The sequence below is a fragment of the Lampetra fluviatilis genome, chromosome 2 (assembly GCF_964198595.1).
Source record: "Lampetra fluviatilis chromosome 2, kcLamFluv1.1, whole genome shotgun sequence".
In the NCBI taxonomy this organism is placed as follows: Eukaryota; Metazoa; Chordata; class Hyperoartia; order Petromyzontiformes; family Petromyzontidae; genus Lampetra; species Lampetra fluviatilis.
In genome coordinates, this window is record NC_136276.1 from 24,794,011 (window position 1) to 24,814,336 (window position 20,326).

At 48.0% G+C, this 20,326-nt stretch overlaps 1 protein-coding gene across 3 annotated transcripts in view; it reads right to left on the reverse strand.

Moving 5' to 3' along the window:
- Positions 1-2,322: 2,322 nt before the first annotated feature.
- The window catches only part of LOC144944586 (CUB and sushi domain-containing protein 1-like), a 785,462-nt gene continuing 767,458 nt past the window's right edge, over positions 2,323-20,326 (reverse strand). For 2 of the 3 annotated variants that reach the window (XM_078872870.1, XM_078872887.1), the window contains 8 exons: positions 20,075-20,186; positions 18,889-19,068; positions 15,561-15,626; positions 14,146-14,304; positions 9,100-9,212; positions 8,416-8,497; positions 6,616-6,754; positions 2,323-3,683 (listed from right to left, as the gene is read on the reverse strand). In XM_078872870.1, the coding sequence (XP_078728996.1) occupies positions 3,524-3,683; positions 6,616-6,754; positions 8,416-8,497; positions 9,100-9,212; positions 14,146-14,304; positions 15,561-15,626; positions 18,889-19,068; positions 20,075-20,186 (1,011 nt within the window). In that variant the 3' untranslated portion in view covers positions 2,323-3,523. The remainder of the gene's footprint in view (positions 3,684-6,615; positions 6,755-8,415; positions 8,498-9,099; positions 9,213-14,145; positions 14,305-15,560; positions 15,627-18,888; positions 19,069-20,074; positions 20,187-20,326) is intronic. The other variant, XM_078872877.1, reaches the window with a different exon arrangement.

The following is a 20,326-nucleotide window of genomic DNA, read 5'->3' on the forward strand; positions in this document are numbered from 1 at the left end:
CCTATGTTTAGGTTAACGCAGAGTTGATAATTTTAACACGAAGGCTTTCGCGACCAATTTCCATTAAAGGGGTATTTTGGGTTAAATCGCGTAAATGTAAATGTGTCAATAAAATATGCCAATTAGTTACTAGGTCAGCACACCGGTGTGTTGCAGAGTAAACCCACGACACGGTGGGTTTTATTTACGTGACAAACCTTACTAATTGGCTGTGTCGGGTGGTGGCGGGTTGAACGACACATTTATATTTATTCGATCTAACCCCCCCCCCCCCCCCCAACAAAAAATCCCCTCTACTGTGGAGAGTTTATCATCTGCCATTTTCGTCGTGTAGACTTTTAATATGCTGCTGCTGCGTAGGTCTCGAGGTTGTGCTGCAACCCAGCTCTGTGATGTTCCCGCGCGTTGCACCGCGCGCATCGTCTGGAATGACTTGGGGGTGGTGTGGGTGACACTAAGCTCCGCGTGCCGGGTTTTGAGCTTCTTGAGGAGCCGAGTGCAATCAGCTCGCCGCAGACCGGAGGGAGTGCTGCCATCTGCTGCTGCACACATCAAGCGGCGACCACACGCTCATCAAAGACAAAGATCCCCCCGGATAGCCTTGAACACTGTTGGGGCAAGTGCTGTTTCGCGAGCACCTATGAAGGCCGGCACGGCACACGAGGGGGCGAGTAGCCAGCAGCACCACGCCCGACCGCCTTTGTCTCCCCAGTGGCGATGTTTAATACACACCGACACCAGGTATCCACTTGAGGCCGAGTCGACCTAGGGGAGGCCCAGGACCGGTTCAGATTATGGTCGCCAGTGTTGGCCGTGAGCGGGAATCGAACTCGGTTCGCCAGGTTTGTAGCGTGGCGCGCCAAACGCGACACAACCGCTTCCCACACACTTACCACCAAAAACTCGCCACCACCACACTCACCACCAAACACTCACCACCACCACACTCACCACGCTGCATATCGTACTGAAGCACATGCAGTACAACCCGGATTGCACATTAGACTTTGAATATTTCCGCACTTTTGCAAACGTATACATGTTTTGGGAACTGTGACATGAGGCCGCATTGAGCCATGAACTTACAGCGTGATGAGAACGTGCTTCGTGATGCTCACTGGGCTGCAGAAGGATCTGGCGGGCGGGGTGAATGATTTTACTCGAGGATACAACCGAAACAGACCTGGAGAACATAACTGCAGACTGTGTCGCAAATGTCATCGTTCTACTTCACGGTAGTCCTGAAACGTTCAATATTTCAGTTAAGCATTTATGTTTCGTCATAAAAATAGATATTTTTGTACAAAATAACTTTGTACAGCTATTTTAATGATACTGAGGTGAAGCACTTATCTAAAGTGTAAGCGATGGATACATTTAGGTATTCAGCGTGGAGCTGAAATGCAGATTAGATTGAAACTCATACTATAAACATCCTGTACCAAAATGCAATGAGGGTGACAAGCTGAAGTATTGTGGCTATACACATATCTTACAATGAGTTTCTCAACTTTGGCAAATCACTAAAACAAGCGCTCCCCCCCCCCCCTCTGAATGTCCAACTTAAATTTGACCCGAAAAAAAGATTGCACGGAGGAATAACGCGCCCACGGGATGTGCACACCAACTCGCGGAACGAGGACAGCGCACGAGAAGCTGACAGAGCATCCGAAAACCGTGAACACGTTTGACATTTTACGACGGAAATCATTCCGTCGAATTACACGTTTGATTTTCATTGTAAGTTGAGAAGGTCCGCTGCTTTGACAAGTAATGCGTTGAAGCAAATGAACACTTGGTAATGTTACCGCAAGTGTAGGCGGAACTTGGGAGCAAGAGGACAGTCGAAACGGTAGAATTAAATCTGTGCTGGTTAAACACATTCCTTAACTCCGCCTGTCAAATAGTTTATCTTATTGTGAAAAAAATATATATATATATTTGTTTTATCTAAAATGCTCCTAAAATGTTTTGTAAATCATAAAGAGCATTTTGATGAGTCCGTTCTTTGTGTGTAAGCTGTGTGCAATGTGTGTGATATGTGTGTACGTTTGCTGTGTGTGTTGTGTGTGTATGTGCGTGTGTGAGCTTTGTGCGTGGGTGCTGAGTGCGTGGTAGTAAGTTGTAAGCAATTGTTTGTGTCTTGTCGGGTAATGCTCGAGGCATCTACATGACTGACTCGGTTGAAAGACACTCTTGACATGGACTATGGCGATTACTTTTCAAGGCTAAACACGTGCTGTTATTATTATTTTCAGCTATGAGAATTAAAATCTAAGGTGGGGTATATCCACTGGGAACTACCAAGACTCTATCAAATATAAAGTTACGTGAAAAAACTAAAATAAAAGCAAGCATAATTGCGACACAGCGACTTGAATGAAATATAATTGTTAAGCATCATTACGTTGTGTGCCCATGTCAAAACTTTACACGTCTGTAATTATCAAAGCCGAAGGTGACGAGTGGGGAGATGTGGACTGCACAGGTATCCCTCGGTTTACGAACGTTCGGGTTGCGAATTTCCCCACGAACAAAATTTCACGATGGCCACGCGCGCCGTGAGATCATCAAACGAGAAGCCCCCCGGGAGGCTGCGGCGCCGTCATCCGCGTCAGCGTCACGGCGTCCCTGCAGTGCAGCAGCAACGCCTCCATCGTCGTCGCCTCGCCACTCATTGCAACATGCAGCAGATCTTGCGGCGAGTTCTCTGAAAAGGCTACATTTGTTTATTTTAAATTCATTATTATTATTCAATCGTTTTAATATTTACGTTTTTTATTGTGACTTTTTGTTGCGTTGTGAAAAGTGATCGAGGCGCGTATTGTTTTGGGTCAGGAGTAGACGCGGAACGACTTTTCCGAGAAACACGTCCCGAATTTTTAGTATTAAATTAACGGGGGGGAAAGCCGCAGCGATTGACGAAGAACTGCATCGCATCCCTTTCGTAACAATCCAGGCATACCTACAACTACTCCTTCCTGCAGCGGGAGAACCCTTCACCATGAAGTCACAATTACCCCGGTGACTTGCAGATCACAGTCGGCGACTTTGATGCCATTCCTCCGAAAACTTTCACGTGAGTCTTGAAGGAGCGACAGTTTTGAATGTTACTCATCAAATACAATGTGACTCTTGGGAAAGAAACAAACAAACCCCCAGCCTTTAAAACGTTTAATTAAATATATATTGTATTTCCATCCTCCTCCTCTGCGCACGCACCCCCGTTTGGCGTGTAACACGACGCACGCGCGAGCAAATGCCCTTTTGTCCCGACGTCCGTTAAAAATGTTTGCCCGAAATAAATAGACGTTTTGGAAAGATCATTTTTTTTGCGGGCCAGAACCGAAACACTCTCTCGCGCTCTGTCTCAGAAGTGTCTAAGAGCATGAAGTGAAACGTAGAGCCCCCCAAAAAACAAACCTCATTCAACAGTCCACAGATTGTGAGCGGCTCACCGGAACTTTAAACGCATCGGCAGAGTCACTTCACAGGGTGTTGCGGCGGACTGCGCCGGGCGATGCTATACCATGGTGCACACCGTGTTCAGCGCCGGGTCGAACCGCACCGCTTTGCTCTCGCCGGGCCTTGCGTTCGTGTCGTACATCGTGTTCTCAAACGACGCTTGCCCGTTGGAGCTCTCGTGTCCCGTGCAGCTTCTGAACCTGGCCTTCGGCCTCGTTCTGTGCGGAGCAGAGGGACAGAATAGAACTTTGTAGCCGACTGCATGCGATGACCAGGGTTGCGCTGCGAACTGTCGTGCTGTGGTGACATCTAACACGTAGTAGTAATAGTAGGAGCCTTTCGCGATCAATATTATCCATAAGAAAGGTTTTTTTTATTGGGTTAGATCGCGTAAATATAAATGTGTGTCGTTTAAACCCGCCACCACCCAACACAGGAAATTAGCAAGGGTTGTCACGTAAACAAAACGCGCCAAAAGAGTTACTCGTTCAGCACACCGCTGTGTTGGAGAGTAAACACCGCGACATTTACCATTCAAGTTTACTCTCCCACACACGTGTGTGCTGCACTAGTAACGAATTGGCACGTTCTGTTAACATGACAAACCTTACTCATTGGCTGTGTCGGGCGGTGCCGGGTTTAAACAACACACTGGTGTGGACCAGAGCATGTTCGCCACGAGTACGTGTGGTTAATGCAGACAGGATTCCTTGCAAAATGTTTCTGTTTGGTGTTTTAACATCTTAACAGCTGATTCATTGCCAGAAAAGGTAAAACCTATTCTTATATTTAAACAACACATTTATATTTACGCGATCTAGCACAACAAGAAACCTCTCTTATGGATTGTAGTGTGATGTCCGACGTTTCATTCTACGTACTGGGAGATGCTTCAGGAAGTGAAATGAGCGGCTCGAGGAACTCCTGGCACGAGGAGCGAAACGTTGGACTTCATGCGACAACACGCGGCGTCAGCGGACAGCGGTGGGCAGCGACATCACAACAAAAACGACTCCTGTACACACCAATCACATCGTGCGTTCACACTCACCAGACCCTCACCACTCACCACTGACATAGACACTCACTTAATCACAGCGCACACTCACACTCACCAGACACTCACCACTCATCACTGACACAGACACTCGCTTAATCACAGCGTACACTCACACTCACCAGACCCTCACCACTCACCACTGACATAGACACTCACTTAATCACAGCGCACACTCACACTCACCAGACACTCACCACTCACCACTGACATAGACACTCGCTTAATCACAGCGTACACTCACACTCACCAGACCCTCACCACTCACCACTGACATAGACACTCACTTAATCACAGTGCACACTCACACTCACCAGACACTCACCACTGACACAGACACTCGCTTAATCACAGCGCACATTCACGCTCACCAGACCTCTCACCACTCACCACTGACACAGACACTCACTTAATCACAGCGCACACTCACACTCACCAGACCCTCACCACTCACCACTGACATAGACACTCACTTAATCACAGCGCACACTCACACTCACCAGACACTCACCACTCACCACTGACACAGACACTCGCTTAATCACAGCGTACACTCACACTCACCAGACCCTCACCACTGACAAACAAAGTGCGCCATACACCACCAGCTGCCATATTGTACTGCATAGGCGGCGTCACTTCCCGTTGGCATAGTGCTGCAGTGCATTCGTGTGTTTCATCCATCTACATTTATGTAAAATCTACAGTCTGTTCTCCAATAACGCAGGAGTTGTGTTCCCGAAGAACACCGCCTTGTCATCTATAATAGATGATATAGGGGTAAAGCACAGTCCGCGATAACATGCGAGATGTGTACGCAGGCTGAACAAAAGCTGAGGCTTGTGGGTAGCGTCTAGAAGCATCCAGCAGCATCCCGCTGCCTTGCCACTGCCTTGTGCGATGCTACGCCGAGGCAGCCGTACGACCGCTTATTCCTATTTGTGCGACGTAGTTCCATTTGCTCGATCGCGTGATATCCAATTCGCATCCGCGTTATAAAAAACGAGTTCCCCCATACACATCCATCGCGTTATATCCAATTTGCATTATGAAAACCACACGCAGCGTTACACGAGAACAGGCTGCAAATGTAAAATCTTCATGTATCTTGGACATTCCATTTTTTTTGTTATTGCGACCCAACACGAGCCCAGTACAGAGCACCGGTCGTAGTACAGGAGCGGGGGGGGACAGAAACTTCTGGAGCAAAACCCCCGGCCCCCCGAGATCATCACGCCAGGGGGCTTAACGAGGGGTGGCGGAGGGGTGCTGGAGATTCCGGCTCTCTGCCCCTCCCAAGTGGGGACTGCGAGCGAGAACATGAGGAGAGCCGACATCAATGGGCAGGGGAGGATGAGGGGAAAGAAAACTCACATGGGGAGGTAAAAAGGGGGGGGGGGGGTGGCAGAGAAAGGAGGGGATAATCCATTTATTAAAGCGGTGACTATTCAAATACACGACATGAACAAGGATAGGTTGAGGGTAATTACGTGATGGTAATTACTTGAGGGTAATTAGGTGTGCGCATCCTTGCGACATCTTGTTCACGGTGCTGCCCGTGGAGTCTCCCTCCAGTGGAGGCCTAGGCTATTAATCTACCGCGTGGGGGAGTTGCAAAACTACAACGATCCTTGACATGGAGGTAGGAGCACGCAAGGCATTGCTTCAAGAGTAAACGTGACCACAGATAAACTAAAACTAAACTATTTTTTTATTTTATCAGGTAAGGCCCCACTGGGCTGTATGGCTTTTTTCAGAAGCGACCTGGCTATCGCAAATGATAACGAAATGTATAGCAGCCAAATACTCTAAACTCGTGACGTTGATTCTAAAATGTGGAAGGAAAAACTGGAGGAGCCGGAGAAAAATCCACGCGACCACGGGGAGAGACACGCAAATTCTAAATATACAGCAGGCATCGTCAGGGTCAGGATCGAACCCACGACCTCATGTACACCGGTAGAGGTAGTTAACATCTCCTAGCCATCGCGCAATTGCACAGCGGTTGCGTTTCGCCCCCCGGTGACGACGACTAAGGGCGGCCTTCGCGAGAGTGGGTTTGGGCGGGCGCCGCCGAGCGCCGGGATACTCGCCTCTGCTTGTACAGATAGAAGGCGAAGCCGGCGAAGATGAGAGCGAAGAATGGCACGAGGATGGCGATGGCCACGGAGCTGCTGCTGGTGCCCCTGCGGGTAGCGCCCGACTCTCGCCAGCCCCCAGGCTCCGTGAGGCCTGTGGGAAAACATTGGTGGGTTCAGCCAGAAAGTTCACGCGCGCGTGCCATCGCAATCAGAATGTTTATGTTCGCTGGGGGAGTCCGATGAGCTACGAAGCTATTTTTTCACAGACGTCTTAAAAGGAGCACTGGGTCAGAACGTTACAACAACAAACAACACGACGGGAGTGCAAAGTATAGAAAAGGTAAGCAAATCGCTACAAAAAGTATAGATAAAACAAAACAAAAAATTATTCTACCAGGTACAGCCCACTGAGATGTTAGTTTATTTTTCAGAAGCGACCCGGCCACAAATGACAGCTCAAAAAAGTGGCTCATCATCATAATCACGTGGAAATATATAGAAGAAAAATACCAGAAACGAACATTGATTCTAAATGTGGAGGGAAAAACCAGAGGACCCGGAAAAAAAAAATTCCACGCGACCACAGGGAGAAAAGATATGCATCATGTTTGTATATATGTTGAACTTCTTTCACACCGTACGTAGCAAACCATGCTAATCAGAGGTGCGGGGGAAAGGACAACAAACTAAACACAAAATAGCAGTTCTAAGAAATGAGTTTTCAATCTCGATGATTTAAAAAAGCATTGCTCCCAGTGGCTTCCTAATGTCGGAAAGAAGAGCTTTCCAGACAGCCGCAGAAGCGCATCTGAAAGCGCCGTGCGATGGGGTGGCCACCGTCTTTGGTCGATGGGAGCGCCACGTGCCGGAGCAGCCAGGTGGCTCTGTGAGGCTGCCGTCTGTGTCCCGGTCTGGCCGTGTCGGTCTCAGTTTCAGAAAGTCTCTCCGGTGTCCCAAAAACATTTGGAAAAAGCAGGATTTTGCCGCCGTTTTACAATTTTCCGACCTCGCGTTTGACACTTAGCGGAGGTGAAGCAGACCCACTACGATGGACCGATTCCATCATCGTCAACCCGGCGAACGAACATCAATCACACCTCCGATTAGCCGTGGTTGGCTGCGTACGGTGCAAAAGAAGTTCAACATACATACATACAGTACGTATAACCGATGATATCCCGGTCACCAGAGAGACAACAACCCGAAGGGGGCACACCAACGGGCCTTTTCTCCGGGGGCCAACCAACGAGCTGCTTTCACATCTGTTCCGGAAACAAGGTCCCTCCAACTCAACATCAATGGGCGAACTTTCCCGGACCGAGTGCGAGTATCTCGCGGAACACAATGAAGATGCAAAACCTCGACGAGTCTCCAATGACCCAACAGCCCAGCCACTACCATATCCGTGGCTAGACAATATCTCGTCAAGGAGCGTAAACCATCACGCGAACTCCAGTCATCCTCACAGAGGATTTTGGCTCGTGATCGAACAAAGACGGTCACTGTGTCGCGCGCTTCTGCCGCTGTCTGGAACGCTGCTCCTTCCCATATTAGAAAGACACTGGAGCTATGCACTTTAAAATGATCATCAAGATTGAAAACTGATTTCTGTAGAACCGATTTTTGTGTTCAGTTTGTTGTCCCTTCACTCGCACCTCCGATTAGCACGGCTGGCTACGTAGAGTGCGAAAGTAGTTTAACACACGTACGAACAACCGCACGAAGCGTCGTCTGGCCACATACGCGTTACAGGAAACACGCAAGACGTGTAAAATGAGCACCGAACAAAGGCGCAGGCGTGCAGCGTCTCACCCAGACGCTGCACTCCAAACTGCCCGAAGCCTTTCGCGTGGATGAACCCCTGATAGACGTAGCTTCCGTGTTCCGCAGACACCTGCAAAGAAATCAAACCGAGCGCAGTTGAAATACAAAGTGCATTTTATCACGTAAAATAACACTTTTCAGTTTGAACAAATTAATTCAAATTTACTTTAAAATCAAACAATCACAATTACGCCTGGCCTGTTATACGTGATTTGCTGTTCCTACATACTTTGGAAATTCACACCGTATTTCTGGGTTCTTGAATGACAAAAAAATGCTAACCAAAATCAAACAATCACTAAACTTTACTCATGTTAAACTGACTAAACTATAGGCTTATCCACGCCTACAATTATATTATGGAGCATTCAGACGTGAGGGTGACTGTACTGGGCGATCCGTCTATAGAGATCGCAATGTCTCTGTGTGTGCGCGTAGGTCGGTGTTTCTGAATTCTGAGTGTCTACAGCAACAGCATGACATGGGCTACCTTACTAGACTCTGAGGATTCCTTGTTTAATGCAAATGAAAAACTCGCAAACGTTTGCGATTTCCATTCGGGAAAAATGAATTTGTTGCTACCAAAAGAATGTCACGTGAATAATAACGCAAGAGCAATGTCATATTTGTCACCTTGTTGAAATTGACAACTTGATTATAATTCCTACTCACGTATCCATCCATGACCCAGTTTTCATCCTTGAATTTCGTGGCAGAAGTCTGCGTTTGGCTTGTGATCGTGAATATGTGCAGCGTCAGTCTGGCTTCTTGCCGCTTGTATATTCCTAACACATGACACCCACCGCAAAGCACAGCTCAATCTCAATCCAATCGCAGATGTTACAAGCCACCATCTATCAACTGCTGGATGGACGCGCGCCCCAAGCCATCGCCATCTATCCACAGCTTTTGCGATGCCAACGTTACACCGTGCGACCGCACGTCACGAGCCGATTTCATTTGCTGCATTCCACGGCCGATGTCTTCCTCTCCAGGGACATCGTTCTCATTTTCGCTGTCATTCCATAATTATCCTCGGCCACCGACCATCATCCCTCTTGGCGATGAGTCCTGCCCACCTATTTTTGGTAACAGTCCAGATAATGCCCCTAACCTGCGTAAGTTATCTCATCCATGTAGTTCCTCTTGTTTTTGTCTTTCTCTAACCAACATACGTCCAGTCTTGTTCTATAACGTGGCAGTAGTTCCTGAAGGACACCACGTTATGGGAAAAATCTCGTTATCATGAATGAGATATAATATGGAGGTAAAGCAGAGTCCATAATAACACCACGTGAGATGCGTACGCCGGCCGAACAAAGACTGAGGCACTGTGGGTAGCATCTAGAAGCATCCAGTAACATCCCGCCTTGTGTGATGCTACGCCGATGCAGCCGTACGACCGCTTATTCCTACTCGCGCGACGTAGTTCGTTAATTCTCGATTGCATTATATCCAATTCGCATCCGGGTTATAAAAATGTGTTCCCTAAATACATGTCGCGTTATATCCCATTCGCGTCATGAACACTACACGTTACAGGAGAACAGACCGTGTATGTATGCATATATTTAAACTACAAGTGTGTAACCACTGTCGTCCACACCCCATGTGCTTTTATATGTCAGAGTGCGCCGCTGTCTGCCAAGCCGCTAGGTGGGCGTGCCTCCTCGGCTGGGCCGCATCCCCCTGGTTAAGGAGGATCACATCCCATCTAAACCATTCCATTGGCCTGCTGCAGTCTATATAATATTTATATATTCGAGATTTTACCAGGTAATGACCACTGAGCTGCTACATAGCTCTCTGTCAGAAGCGACCCGGCCATCACCAATGACAGCTCTACGAAGTGGCTCGCCGTCATCCGGAAATGGACAGAAGCAGCCAAATACCCCAAACACGTGATGTTGTTTCTGAAACGTGGAGCGAAACACTTGTTCGTAGCGCAGCGTGCTTACCGTTGCACCACCGCTCCCCCAAGCTCTACCCCACCACACACAACCAGCCGATCAATTTGCGGCGTTGTTCATTTTAACTGCCGGGTGGACAGAGGCGAGGGGTCGGGGGGGGATTGAAGAAACCCATGCCCTTGTTTCAACTAAAATGCAACTCTTATTTCCAATGATATCACGCATTACGCAACATACAAAAAACACAATTTTTGTTCCTGGGTAGTAAGTGTTATTTTGTAATTGCTTCTGCCTAAAAAGCATAGAAAATGGCTATTATTCCCCACAAACTTTGCTTTTGTGACCAGGACAGTGATATTTAGAAATTTACCTATTTTCAATGAGAAAACGGGCGAATTTGTGTCTTTTCGTTCACATAAAGTCAGAAAACAACATATGAATCAAAATTAACATGTATTTATACTAAAGTAAGACAAAATTTACTACAAAAGATTTAGAAGTGAGTAGTTGCAATGGCGGAGCCAGGATTTTCAGGTAGGGGGGGCAACCCCTCCAGCAATGAAAAATGATAGGAGTTGTTATAGTAAGTTGCTTTTTATTTGATGCGTGTGCGGCGATGGCGCAGCCATCGATCGAGGGTCGAATTCGAACCGTGTGTGATCGGCATCGCGCTCGCTGAAGGTGTTTGCCTTCAGGGAAGTCGTGTACTGTATACGCAACTGCACACAATTCTGTGAGTCACTTATAACTGCTTTGCCGTTACTTATTGCAAATTATGGACTCAGACTATTGTCCTATCATCTCATAGAGTCCCTGGCACGTAATACTATGCTACACAGTGGCAGTGGGGGTCGCAAAATGCCGATTTATTACTAATTTATTACTAACCCCAATGATCGAAATTAAGGATCATTGGGGGAGGCACGTGTCACCCCTCCCCCCTGGCTCCGCTAGTGAGTATTTGTGAGAATAGGTTTTCTCATTTTTTCTGACAACAAAACAGGTGTTAAGATATTAAAATACCAAAATGACTTAGCAGCGCTCCCGACATATATTATTTCCTGCCTCAGCAGCTCTCCGGCTATATTTTTCAACTGATGACGATTGCTTGTGTTGCGATCAAAACGTCGTGATATTGTTATTATTTTTATTAATTGTATTATTTTTCTATCTACGTGGCTTTACCAAAAGACCCGATATACTCTGATATGCATTGTCTTTGAAACTGATTGGTCTACACCAGAGACAGTTTTCTTTCGAGCCCCAAACGGTGTTAGACCCAAGGATGCCAAAAGGCATTTGATTTGAGACGAGGCTCAAAAGAAAGCTGTCTCTGGTGTGGACCAATCGGTTTCAAAGACAATGCATATATTATCAGAGTATGTTTTTTGTTTGCATTCTGACCACAAGTATTGTGGTTAATGCAGACATAATTCCTTGTAAAAGGTTTCAGTTTGGTGTTTTAACATCTTAACACCTGTTTTGTTGCCAGAAAAAAGGGGGAAACCTATTATCATATTTTGGTACTGGCAAAAAAGGTCCCATGAAGTGAGTCGTTTTTCGAGATTTACGATTATACTGTAAATCACTTTCACGAATCAGCCCCCAAATGTAGTCTATCATGTTCTCGTTATACTGTCCTTGGTAGCGGCGTTCAAAGTCCAGTATATCCTGGTGGAAGCGCTCGCCTTGCTCCTTTGAGTAGGCTCCCATGTTCTCCTTGAATTTATCAAGATGAGCATCAAGGATATGGACTTTGAGGGACATCCTACAGCCCATTGTGCCGTAGTTCTTCACCAGTCTCAACCAGCTACACATAGTTTTCGACCTTGTGATTGCCCAGGAAGCCACGAACCCCTGCGACAAAGCTGTTTCAAGCCGCTTTCTCCTTACTAGTGAGCTTCTTGGGGAATTCATTGCACTCCAGGATCTTCTTTATCTGTGTTCCGACGAAGACACCTGCTTTGACCTTTGCCTCAGACAGCTTAGGGAAGAAGTCTTGAAGGTACTTGAAGGCTGCTGACTCCTTATCTACAGCTCTGACAAATAGTTTCATAAGGTCCAATTTGATGTGCAGTGGTGGTATCAGCACCTTCCAGGGGTCCATCAGTGGCTTCCACTTGACGTTGTTCCTCCCCACAGAGAACTCGGTCCGCTGTGGCCAGTCCTGCCTGTTGTAGTGCGCCTTGGTGTCCCTGCTGTCCAAAAGGCAAAGATAGCAGGGAAACTTGGTAAAACCGCCTTGGAGACCCATCAGGAATGCCACCATTTTGAAGTCTCCGATGATCTCCCAGCTGTACTCATACTTCAAGGCGTCCAGCAAGGTCTTGATGCTGTTGTAATCCTCTTTGAGGTGCACCGAATGAGCCAGGGGAAGAGACGGGTACTTGTTACCATTATGGCCAGCACGGCTTTGAGACTCCTGGATGAGCTGTCAATGAAGAGGCGTCACTCATTCTGGTTACAGGCGATTCCAATAGCCTCGAACAGACTGGTCACATTGTGGCAGAAGCAGAGCCCATCTTGATGGGTGAAGAAGTTGCAAAAAGGTTCATGACGCTTCCTCTGATCTGCGACTTGCACACTTTCATCCAACAAGTTCCACTGCTTGAGCCTAGACGTCAAAAGCTCGGCATTGGACTTGGTGAGACCAAGATCTCTGATAAAGTCGTTGAGGTCTTTTTGGTTGGGATAGTATGGGTTTCTCTCCTCAGCTCCGCCTCTGAAATTGTCATCTGGATCTACAACGTCTTCCTCGCTCTCTGACTTGCTGCTCTCTTCTAAAGACGGCTGCTCTCTCTCCGGAGGAATGGGTACGGGGAGCTCATGGCAGTGTAGCACCGGAGCGATGGATGATACGTGATAGCAGGTGCATTCTTGCCAGTCCGACGTTTGGAAGGGTCCACCATGCAGAAGTAGCAGTTGCTTGAGTGGTCAGTGGGTTCCCACCAAATTCTTGGACTGCAAACTTCATGGCTCTCTTTTCCCCTCTGTACCATCCTACAAAAATAAATTAATTTCACCCATGACTAATGTGTAAGAGATTCTCACAACATTTTTCATATATTATATATTTTTTCAATAACATTTAAAATTGTAAAACATTAAAAAAACTTTTACAATTTTAAAAATGTTATAACATTAAATTTCGAGCAACAATTATCCATCTTACCTTCCAGAGTTTTTTTGCATTGCTCGCAGGTGAAATGAGGTGCCCAGGATTTGTCTTGATCCCTGACAGGCATGCCGAAATATGCCTTGTAGGCCTCACACATCTTAGCAGATGCTTCCACAGAGTACTTTTTCGCTCTTGTCTTGATAAATTGGCTGCAGACATAGCAAAATGCGTCTGCCGGATGCTTGCATCCTCTTCATGCCATTTCAGAAAAATGCAGATATGTATCCACTTAGGCAGCTGGAAATAAACTGACCTGGTGGGCTTAAGGCCCCTGTATTTCTACTTCTATTTATATTACTGGAAAGTTCTAGAATGTTCGAGAAGTTGCTCCAAGTTCACTCAGCACTGAATATATCTGGAATGTTCTGGAAAATAGGTAAATTTCAAAAAATCACTGCCCTGGTCACAAAGCAAAGTTTGTGGGGAATAATAGCCATTTTCTGTACTTTTGAGACATAAGCAATTAGGAAATAACACTTACTACCCAGGAACAAAAACAATTGTTACACGGTTGAATTAACGTCGATTCGCGACGCTTTTGTGCGGCCTCCCTGTGGCTCTTGGTGGACCCTGCGACGCAAATGCCGCTCCCCTCCGGCAGGGCGGCAGGGCGGCCCGCCGGAGACTCACCGGAGAGCCTGAGATCGACGGCGCGATCCGAGAAGGTGAGGTTCACGCGGAAACTGCTCAGGTTGAACTCGGGGGCGCTCAGGGAGAGTGGCTGCTTCTTCCCCAGGTAGTCGTAGAATCCTCTCCACGTGTGGTTCTCGGCAAAGATGCCATCGGGCACTGTGGCCGCGGGAGGTGAGAGGTCACGGCAAAGCGGTTGTGGTTACGATGAGGAGTTGTGGTTACGACAAGGAGGTGTGGTTCTGACGAGGAGGTGTGGGCATGACGACGAGGTGTGGGTATGCTCTTTGGTTCTTTCGGTAAAGTCACGTAGGTAAAAAAAATAATAGATCACAACGTTTCGATTGCAACAGAAGCAATCGTCTTTTTCTCACCTGAAGATGATTCCTTGTGTTTCGATCGAAACGTCGGGATTTTTTAAAATTATTTTTCTATCTACGTGACTTTTCCGAAAGACCCAAAGAATATTAATTCCTGCATTCACGAAAGCTTTAAGTCAAGATTTAATGATACCTCTGACGAATGTGTAACTAGATTTCTCAATGCAGGGTGATCCACTTATATATTTATCCACCACTGATTTCTAATAACCCTCGGCTGCCTTCTCCAACAGGTGATTAAACACTATGAGAGTGATGGGGTTTCCGTATGTTGTGGAAGAGAGTGATTGAATATTTCATGAGTTGTACCCTGTGCTTACAACATAACCTGTTGCGATATTTGCAAAACTATGAACAGTTAACATCCCTTACACTGCATACATTTCGATATATAAAAAAATAAACCTCTGGTAGGTATTCTGCGCGTAAAGAAAATTAATTTGCGATCACTTTTTGAAGTATATTTGACATTGCCAGCCTTGTTAAAACTGACAAACTTTTATCTTCAAAGAAAACTAAGCTGCAATTATTTACTGACGTGTGGCTCCACTGAAGCCATAAGACATGACTTCAATTCTAAATGAATACCCTGCAGACCTTTCCTGCAGATCTTCTCTGCATTCCCAGGTCGAGGCTTCTGTCTATGGGTGACCGAGATTTTCCCCCGTGTAGCCCCCAGATAATGAAACACTTCCAAGGGGTATCAGGGACCTCTCCGAGTCTGTGGACATGTTTAAAATGCGTCTTAAAACCCATTTATATACCCTGCAGCTTATTAAACTTTTAGGTCATTTTGTAAATGGATTATTAAAATGTATTTATAATATCATGATTTTCATGCCGAGTGTTTTCTGCTGTTGCTGCGTCCTGTAGAGGGCTTTGAGATCATTGATGAAAAGCCGCTATATACATGTAATTATTAATTATTATTATGACTCCATACTCTCAGAAAGAAAAGATAGAAAACTCCCACGGACAAATGCGAATACATTTCGGGATGAACGTAACGAGGCCAGAGAGCATGCTGACAATCACCCGCCGGCTTGAATCCGGTCGTCCCAAGTAGAGACACGCTCGTCTTCTCCTTCTGCTTTATTCCAGCTGCAAACAAGAAACAATGACCTCATTGCAATCGTGAACAAAAAAAACACGCTTCATCATCGTCATCGCCATCATCACGTCGCAGTTGCACTGCGCAGCACGCTAATCGTACCTCAAAGGCTCAAACGCCTCGGTAATTGGAAGGGAGGCAGCTAAGCTGCCAGAAGTGAGCGCGCTATCATTGCACATCAACTGCGGTGAGGTGGCCTCAATGTACTGTGACACAACCGCCTACACGAGTGTCTCAGTTAACCGGGAGCCATGGGCTCAGAGACAGGCGAATTGCATCTCAATAACACACAGACTTTTTTTGCAGAAGAAAAAAAAAAACTAAAATATGCATATTAACACTGAGATATTATTCTCGCTGGGAAATATTGCGAACTGGCACATTACATATTCAGAATTGTTCTCAACATGTAATTCCCTAGCTGACATGTACATTAACGTCGGCACTGGTTTTTATGACGTTACAAAAGTAAATTATTTTTTTTTATTTTAAAGCAAAACAAGGCTCTTGGTTGCTTTTATCCTGCAGCTGCGACTCGAATTTTACGATCTGTGCTAGAAAGTTGCGGCCTGATTTGCGCGGGAAAGTGCAGCCGGGAATGTGCATCCGGGAATGTGCAGTCGGGAATACCGGTTGCAGCCACGCGTGTGCGTGGCGGGGTGCAGAAGTGCGGTTTGCGGGCTAGTGCCCCGAACACAATCCATCGGTCACGAGCAGCATCCTGCGGTGGTGAGCCCTCAGCCTGCACTGCCCCCGCACCACCGCCCGTTGCTTATAAACGCGTCCGTTTCATCGTCATCCACGGTCGATCCACTGCTGGCTCAAGGCCGCCGCCATCTCTCGCGGGCCCACGGTGTAATAATCCACCTGGCACCTCCCCGTGAGCCGATTTCACCAAATATGCAGTTTAACGCAGAGGAGGCGTTCTCAGCCAATATTATCCACAAGAGGGTTTTTTGGGGTTAGATCGTGTAAATATAAATGTGTCGTTAAACCCGCCACCGCTCGACACAGCCAATAAGTAAGGTTTGTCACGTCCACAAAACGTGCCACTTAGTTGCTAGTTCAGCACACCAGTCGTGTGTTGGAGAGTAAACCCACTACAACATTTACAATTCGAGCACCGTGACGTTTCGCCGGTAATTACAACAACCAGCATCATCAGACGACAGCCAGAGTTGTGGAGAAATCCTCCTGTTTCGGCCTTAATTAGAGGGGTACATGTGTAGGGGTGTTATGGGAGAGGAAGCGGACAAACACACAGCGGTGTCTACACCCACACACAGGGGTGTCTACATCCACGTCCGCAACGGTTAACCCTGGGGGGCTGTGGGTGGTCGCTGGGATCTCCCATAGCCCCTCCCCTCGGGGGAAATTGGTATAAAAGGCGGGGAGCCAGAGGGCTCGTGGTCGAGTATACAAGCTGAACCAGTGAAGACGGAAGACCGGCAGATAGGCCCTGGAACTCCCCTGGCTCGCTGTCCTTCTCAGGGCCGGGCAGGGCAAGCCAGAGGCGCGGCCCTGAGAGCCTCAGAGCCGATGCTCTTGTAAGAGCACGGCCTGGTTAGCTGGGTGCCGGGATCCGTGCTTGACCAGGGCTGGATCAGATAGCCTCCCCTAGCACTCTTAGCGGAGGACCTGGGAGCAGACCAGCCGGGGATAGTGCTCGGGGTCTTCCCTGTTCAGGACGGGTGAAGGGGCCGCTACCACTTCAAGTGTTGTATACGTCGCCCTGTATTGAATACAAAGTTATAATAAACGTTGTGCCTCGACTACGTCGTCCATGTCACAAGTGAACCCACTACACATGTGGTGTCGTCACTTGTGAGCCAATCAGGTGCGAGGACCAGAGGCTGTACCAAAAACGAAAGAAGGCGTCATCATTAGCTGACACATTCTGGCAAGATGTGGAGGTTTGTCAATGCAAAGTCAGTGTGGCTGGTGGTATCCTTTCTTGAGTTCTGCAAGATGTGTTTGCAACATGACACATGCATATTCAGGTGATCGGTAAATGTGTCATTCTGTCACCGATGTCAGAATGTTTCCAAGAGGAGACAGTTAAGAAGAGCTGGTGTAATGGCTTAGACCTTCCCCAGTCATTAACCAATGTTTCTGGATCTGTCTCAGATAAAACTTCAGCCAGCGAGGCTATCTGAAAGCTCAGAAGCACGATCTGGGAGAGAGGAAATCTGGAGGTTGTTGACCTAGTCGGCAGGATGGGGGTTGTCAAATATTTTCCCAAGCAGCACGAGTATCACACACGGCCCCACTGAGGCAGGGTGATGAGCTATTGGCGTCAGAGACAGGCAGATCCGAGGAGTCTGCCAATATCAAGTGGCGATCCTAGAAGGCAGCGACACTCACTATATATTCTTAGGTTTTGTCGGTAAAGTCACGTAGGTAAAACATTAAAATTAATGAAAGTAAAATAAAATAAAAATCACGACGTTTCGGAGGCAACACAAGTCTCCGTCATCAGGTGGGACCGTCACAGCCAGATTTGCTGCATCAAATCTGGCTGTGACGGTCCCACCTGATGACGGAGACTTGTGTTGCCTCCGAAACGTCGTGATTTTTATTTTATTTTACTTTCATTAATTTTAATGTTTTACCTACGTGACTTTACCGAAAAAACCTAAGAATATGAATCCTTGCAGTCACGAAAGCTTCAAATCTAGACTCACTATATATAAACAACAAATACAAGTTTTAGAATGACAAGACTCTCCAAGTATGTGGTCTCCCGATGCTGGACGTATACACGCTCATATACGCACGTTGAACTTCGTTCGCACCGTACGTAGCCAACCGTGCTGTATATGACTACAGTATTATACAATTGCTATGTAATAATTATAATAAATGTTCAGCCCTCTGTCAAGCTACTGTTGAAGGCTTCCCCATGCTGGCTGTCAAATCCACAACGGTCAATCGATCGTGTGTCAATTTATTTTAGCGAGACCACAAATAACGTGAAGGCAGCGGAGGGGGGTGAGGGTTGAGGGGGAAGCGGGGGGGGGGTTGAGGGGTGGGGGGTTAAGGAGAGGCGGTTTAGGGGGTGAGGGTGGGGTGGAGGGGTGGGTTGAGGGGGATGGGTGAGGGTTGAGGGCGGTGAGGGAGAGGGGGTTGAGGGGTGGAGGGGGTTAAGGGGGGGTTGAAGGGGGGGGGGTTGTTGCAAGGGGGGGGGGGGAGTTGAGGCGTGGGGGGGGGCCTCACTTTCTCCCAAACCCAGCAGGAGCGGGCGGCCCTCACCGTGACAGAGGGGCGGCTTTCCCGACCAGGCACCCTCGGGGTCGCAGGTGCGGTGCTCGGAGCCGCCGCTCAGGTAGTAGCCGGGCTGGCACGAGTAGAGCAGCGTGTAGCCCAGCTGCGCGACGTCCTGCGCCCGGACGTCAGCGTAGGCTGGAGTCTCCGGCTGGCTGCATCTGTGCGCTGAAAAACGCGCGCCGACAAAGGTCGTCGGTTGGCTGGCCACCTCCAAAAAGAGGCCGGGGTGGGCAAATTCGCGCGTGCTATTCGGCGTCGGAAAAACGCGCAACGGGCGCCGTTGCCGCTCCTGGTCGGCGTTTGCTCTGTTCCTGATGTCAAAGTGGACGACCGGGTAAAAAAAAAAGTGTCGTAGCTCGTCGGAATCCTATGGCGTGAATAAACTGATTCTGATTCTGAAACCGTAGAATGCGACGTTGGGAGTGAAACATCGATCGGCAGCGAGGCCACGGGAATTTTGCGGCGAGGCTGCGACTGTAAATGCGGCGAACCCGATGTCCCTGATGCGACCGTTCGTCGGGTCCGAGCAGATTGGCAAATGTCTCCCAAGGTTCGTTCCGCCTGTCCCCTGACCTCACGACGCGCGACGTCACCTCGTTCGGGGCTCGGAAGGTAACGTCACGATCGCAAGTCAACCGGCGGCACGGTCATTACCGAGGACAATCACACGTTGGAAGCCTTTACGGAACGCATGCATTAGCAGGCACTGTTCCTCTTTGTTTGTTTTAGGACCGATATAAAAATCTGTAAATAATGAGAAACCTGAAACATTAAAAACACATCACACAGCAAGCACTGATGACTGTAACAGATAAGTCCCAATGAGGGTGCAAGTGGTCTATAGTTAAGTCTTATGTCACTGCTGCCCGTTGTTGGTTACGGCCACATTTTCCCCAACTCGTGGAGCCGGCGGTGGTCCAAATGACAGAGCGAATAAGCAAGTGACTGGGTAAGTGACCGGGTGGGTGACCGAGTGAGTAACCGGGTGAGTGACTAGGTGAGCGACTGGGTGAGTGTGCCCAGCTAATTTTTTACGTTCAGCCCTCTTGAGCCAGCGGTCTGCGCGAGGCCGAGAGCTTTCGAACGCTGCCGAGCGGGCCCCCTTGTGCGTCGTCAGACCGGTGGCAGGACTTGCGTGCTGGGCACGAGGCCGTAGTGGCGAGGGACGTACCGACACACTCGGGCTGGAGGCCATTCCACGTGAGGTCAGGGAGGCAGGTCCGAGTACTTGACCCCTGGATGTGGAACCCCTTCTTGCACTCGAACGCCACGGTGCTCCCAACCTGGCGTCGTGTTTGTAAGGAAAAACAAAAAAGGGAAACAGAGCAGACAAAGCCTGTTGAAGCAGGAGGGAGAGAAAAGGCGCAGCACAGAAATTGTTTTATTTTTCACGCCACGGGCTCGCAGAGGGGGCCTGCACTCG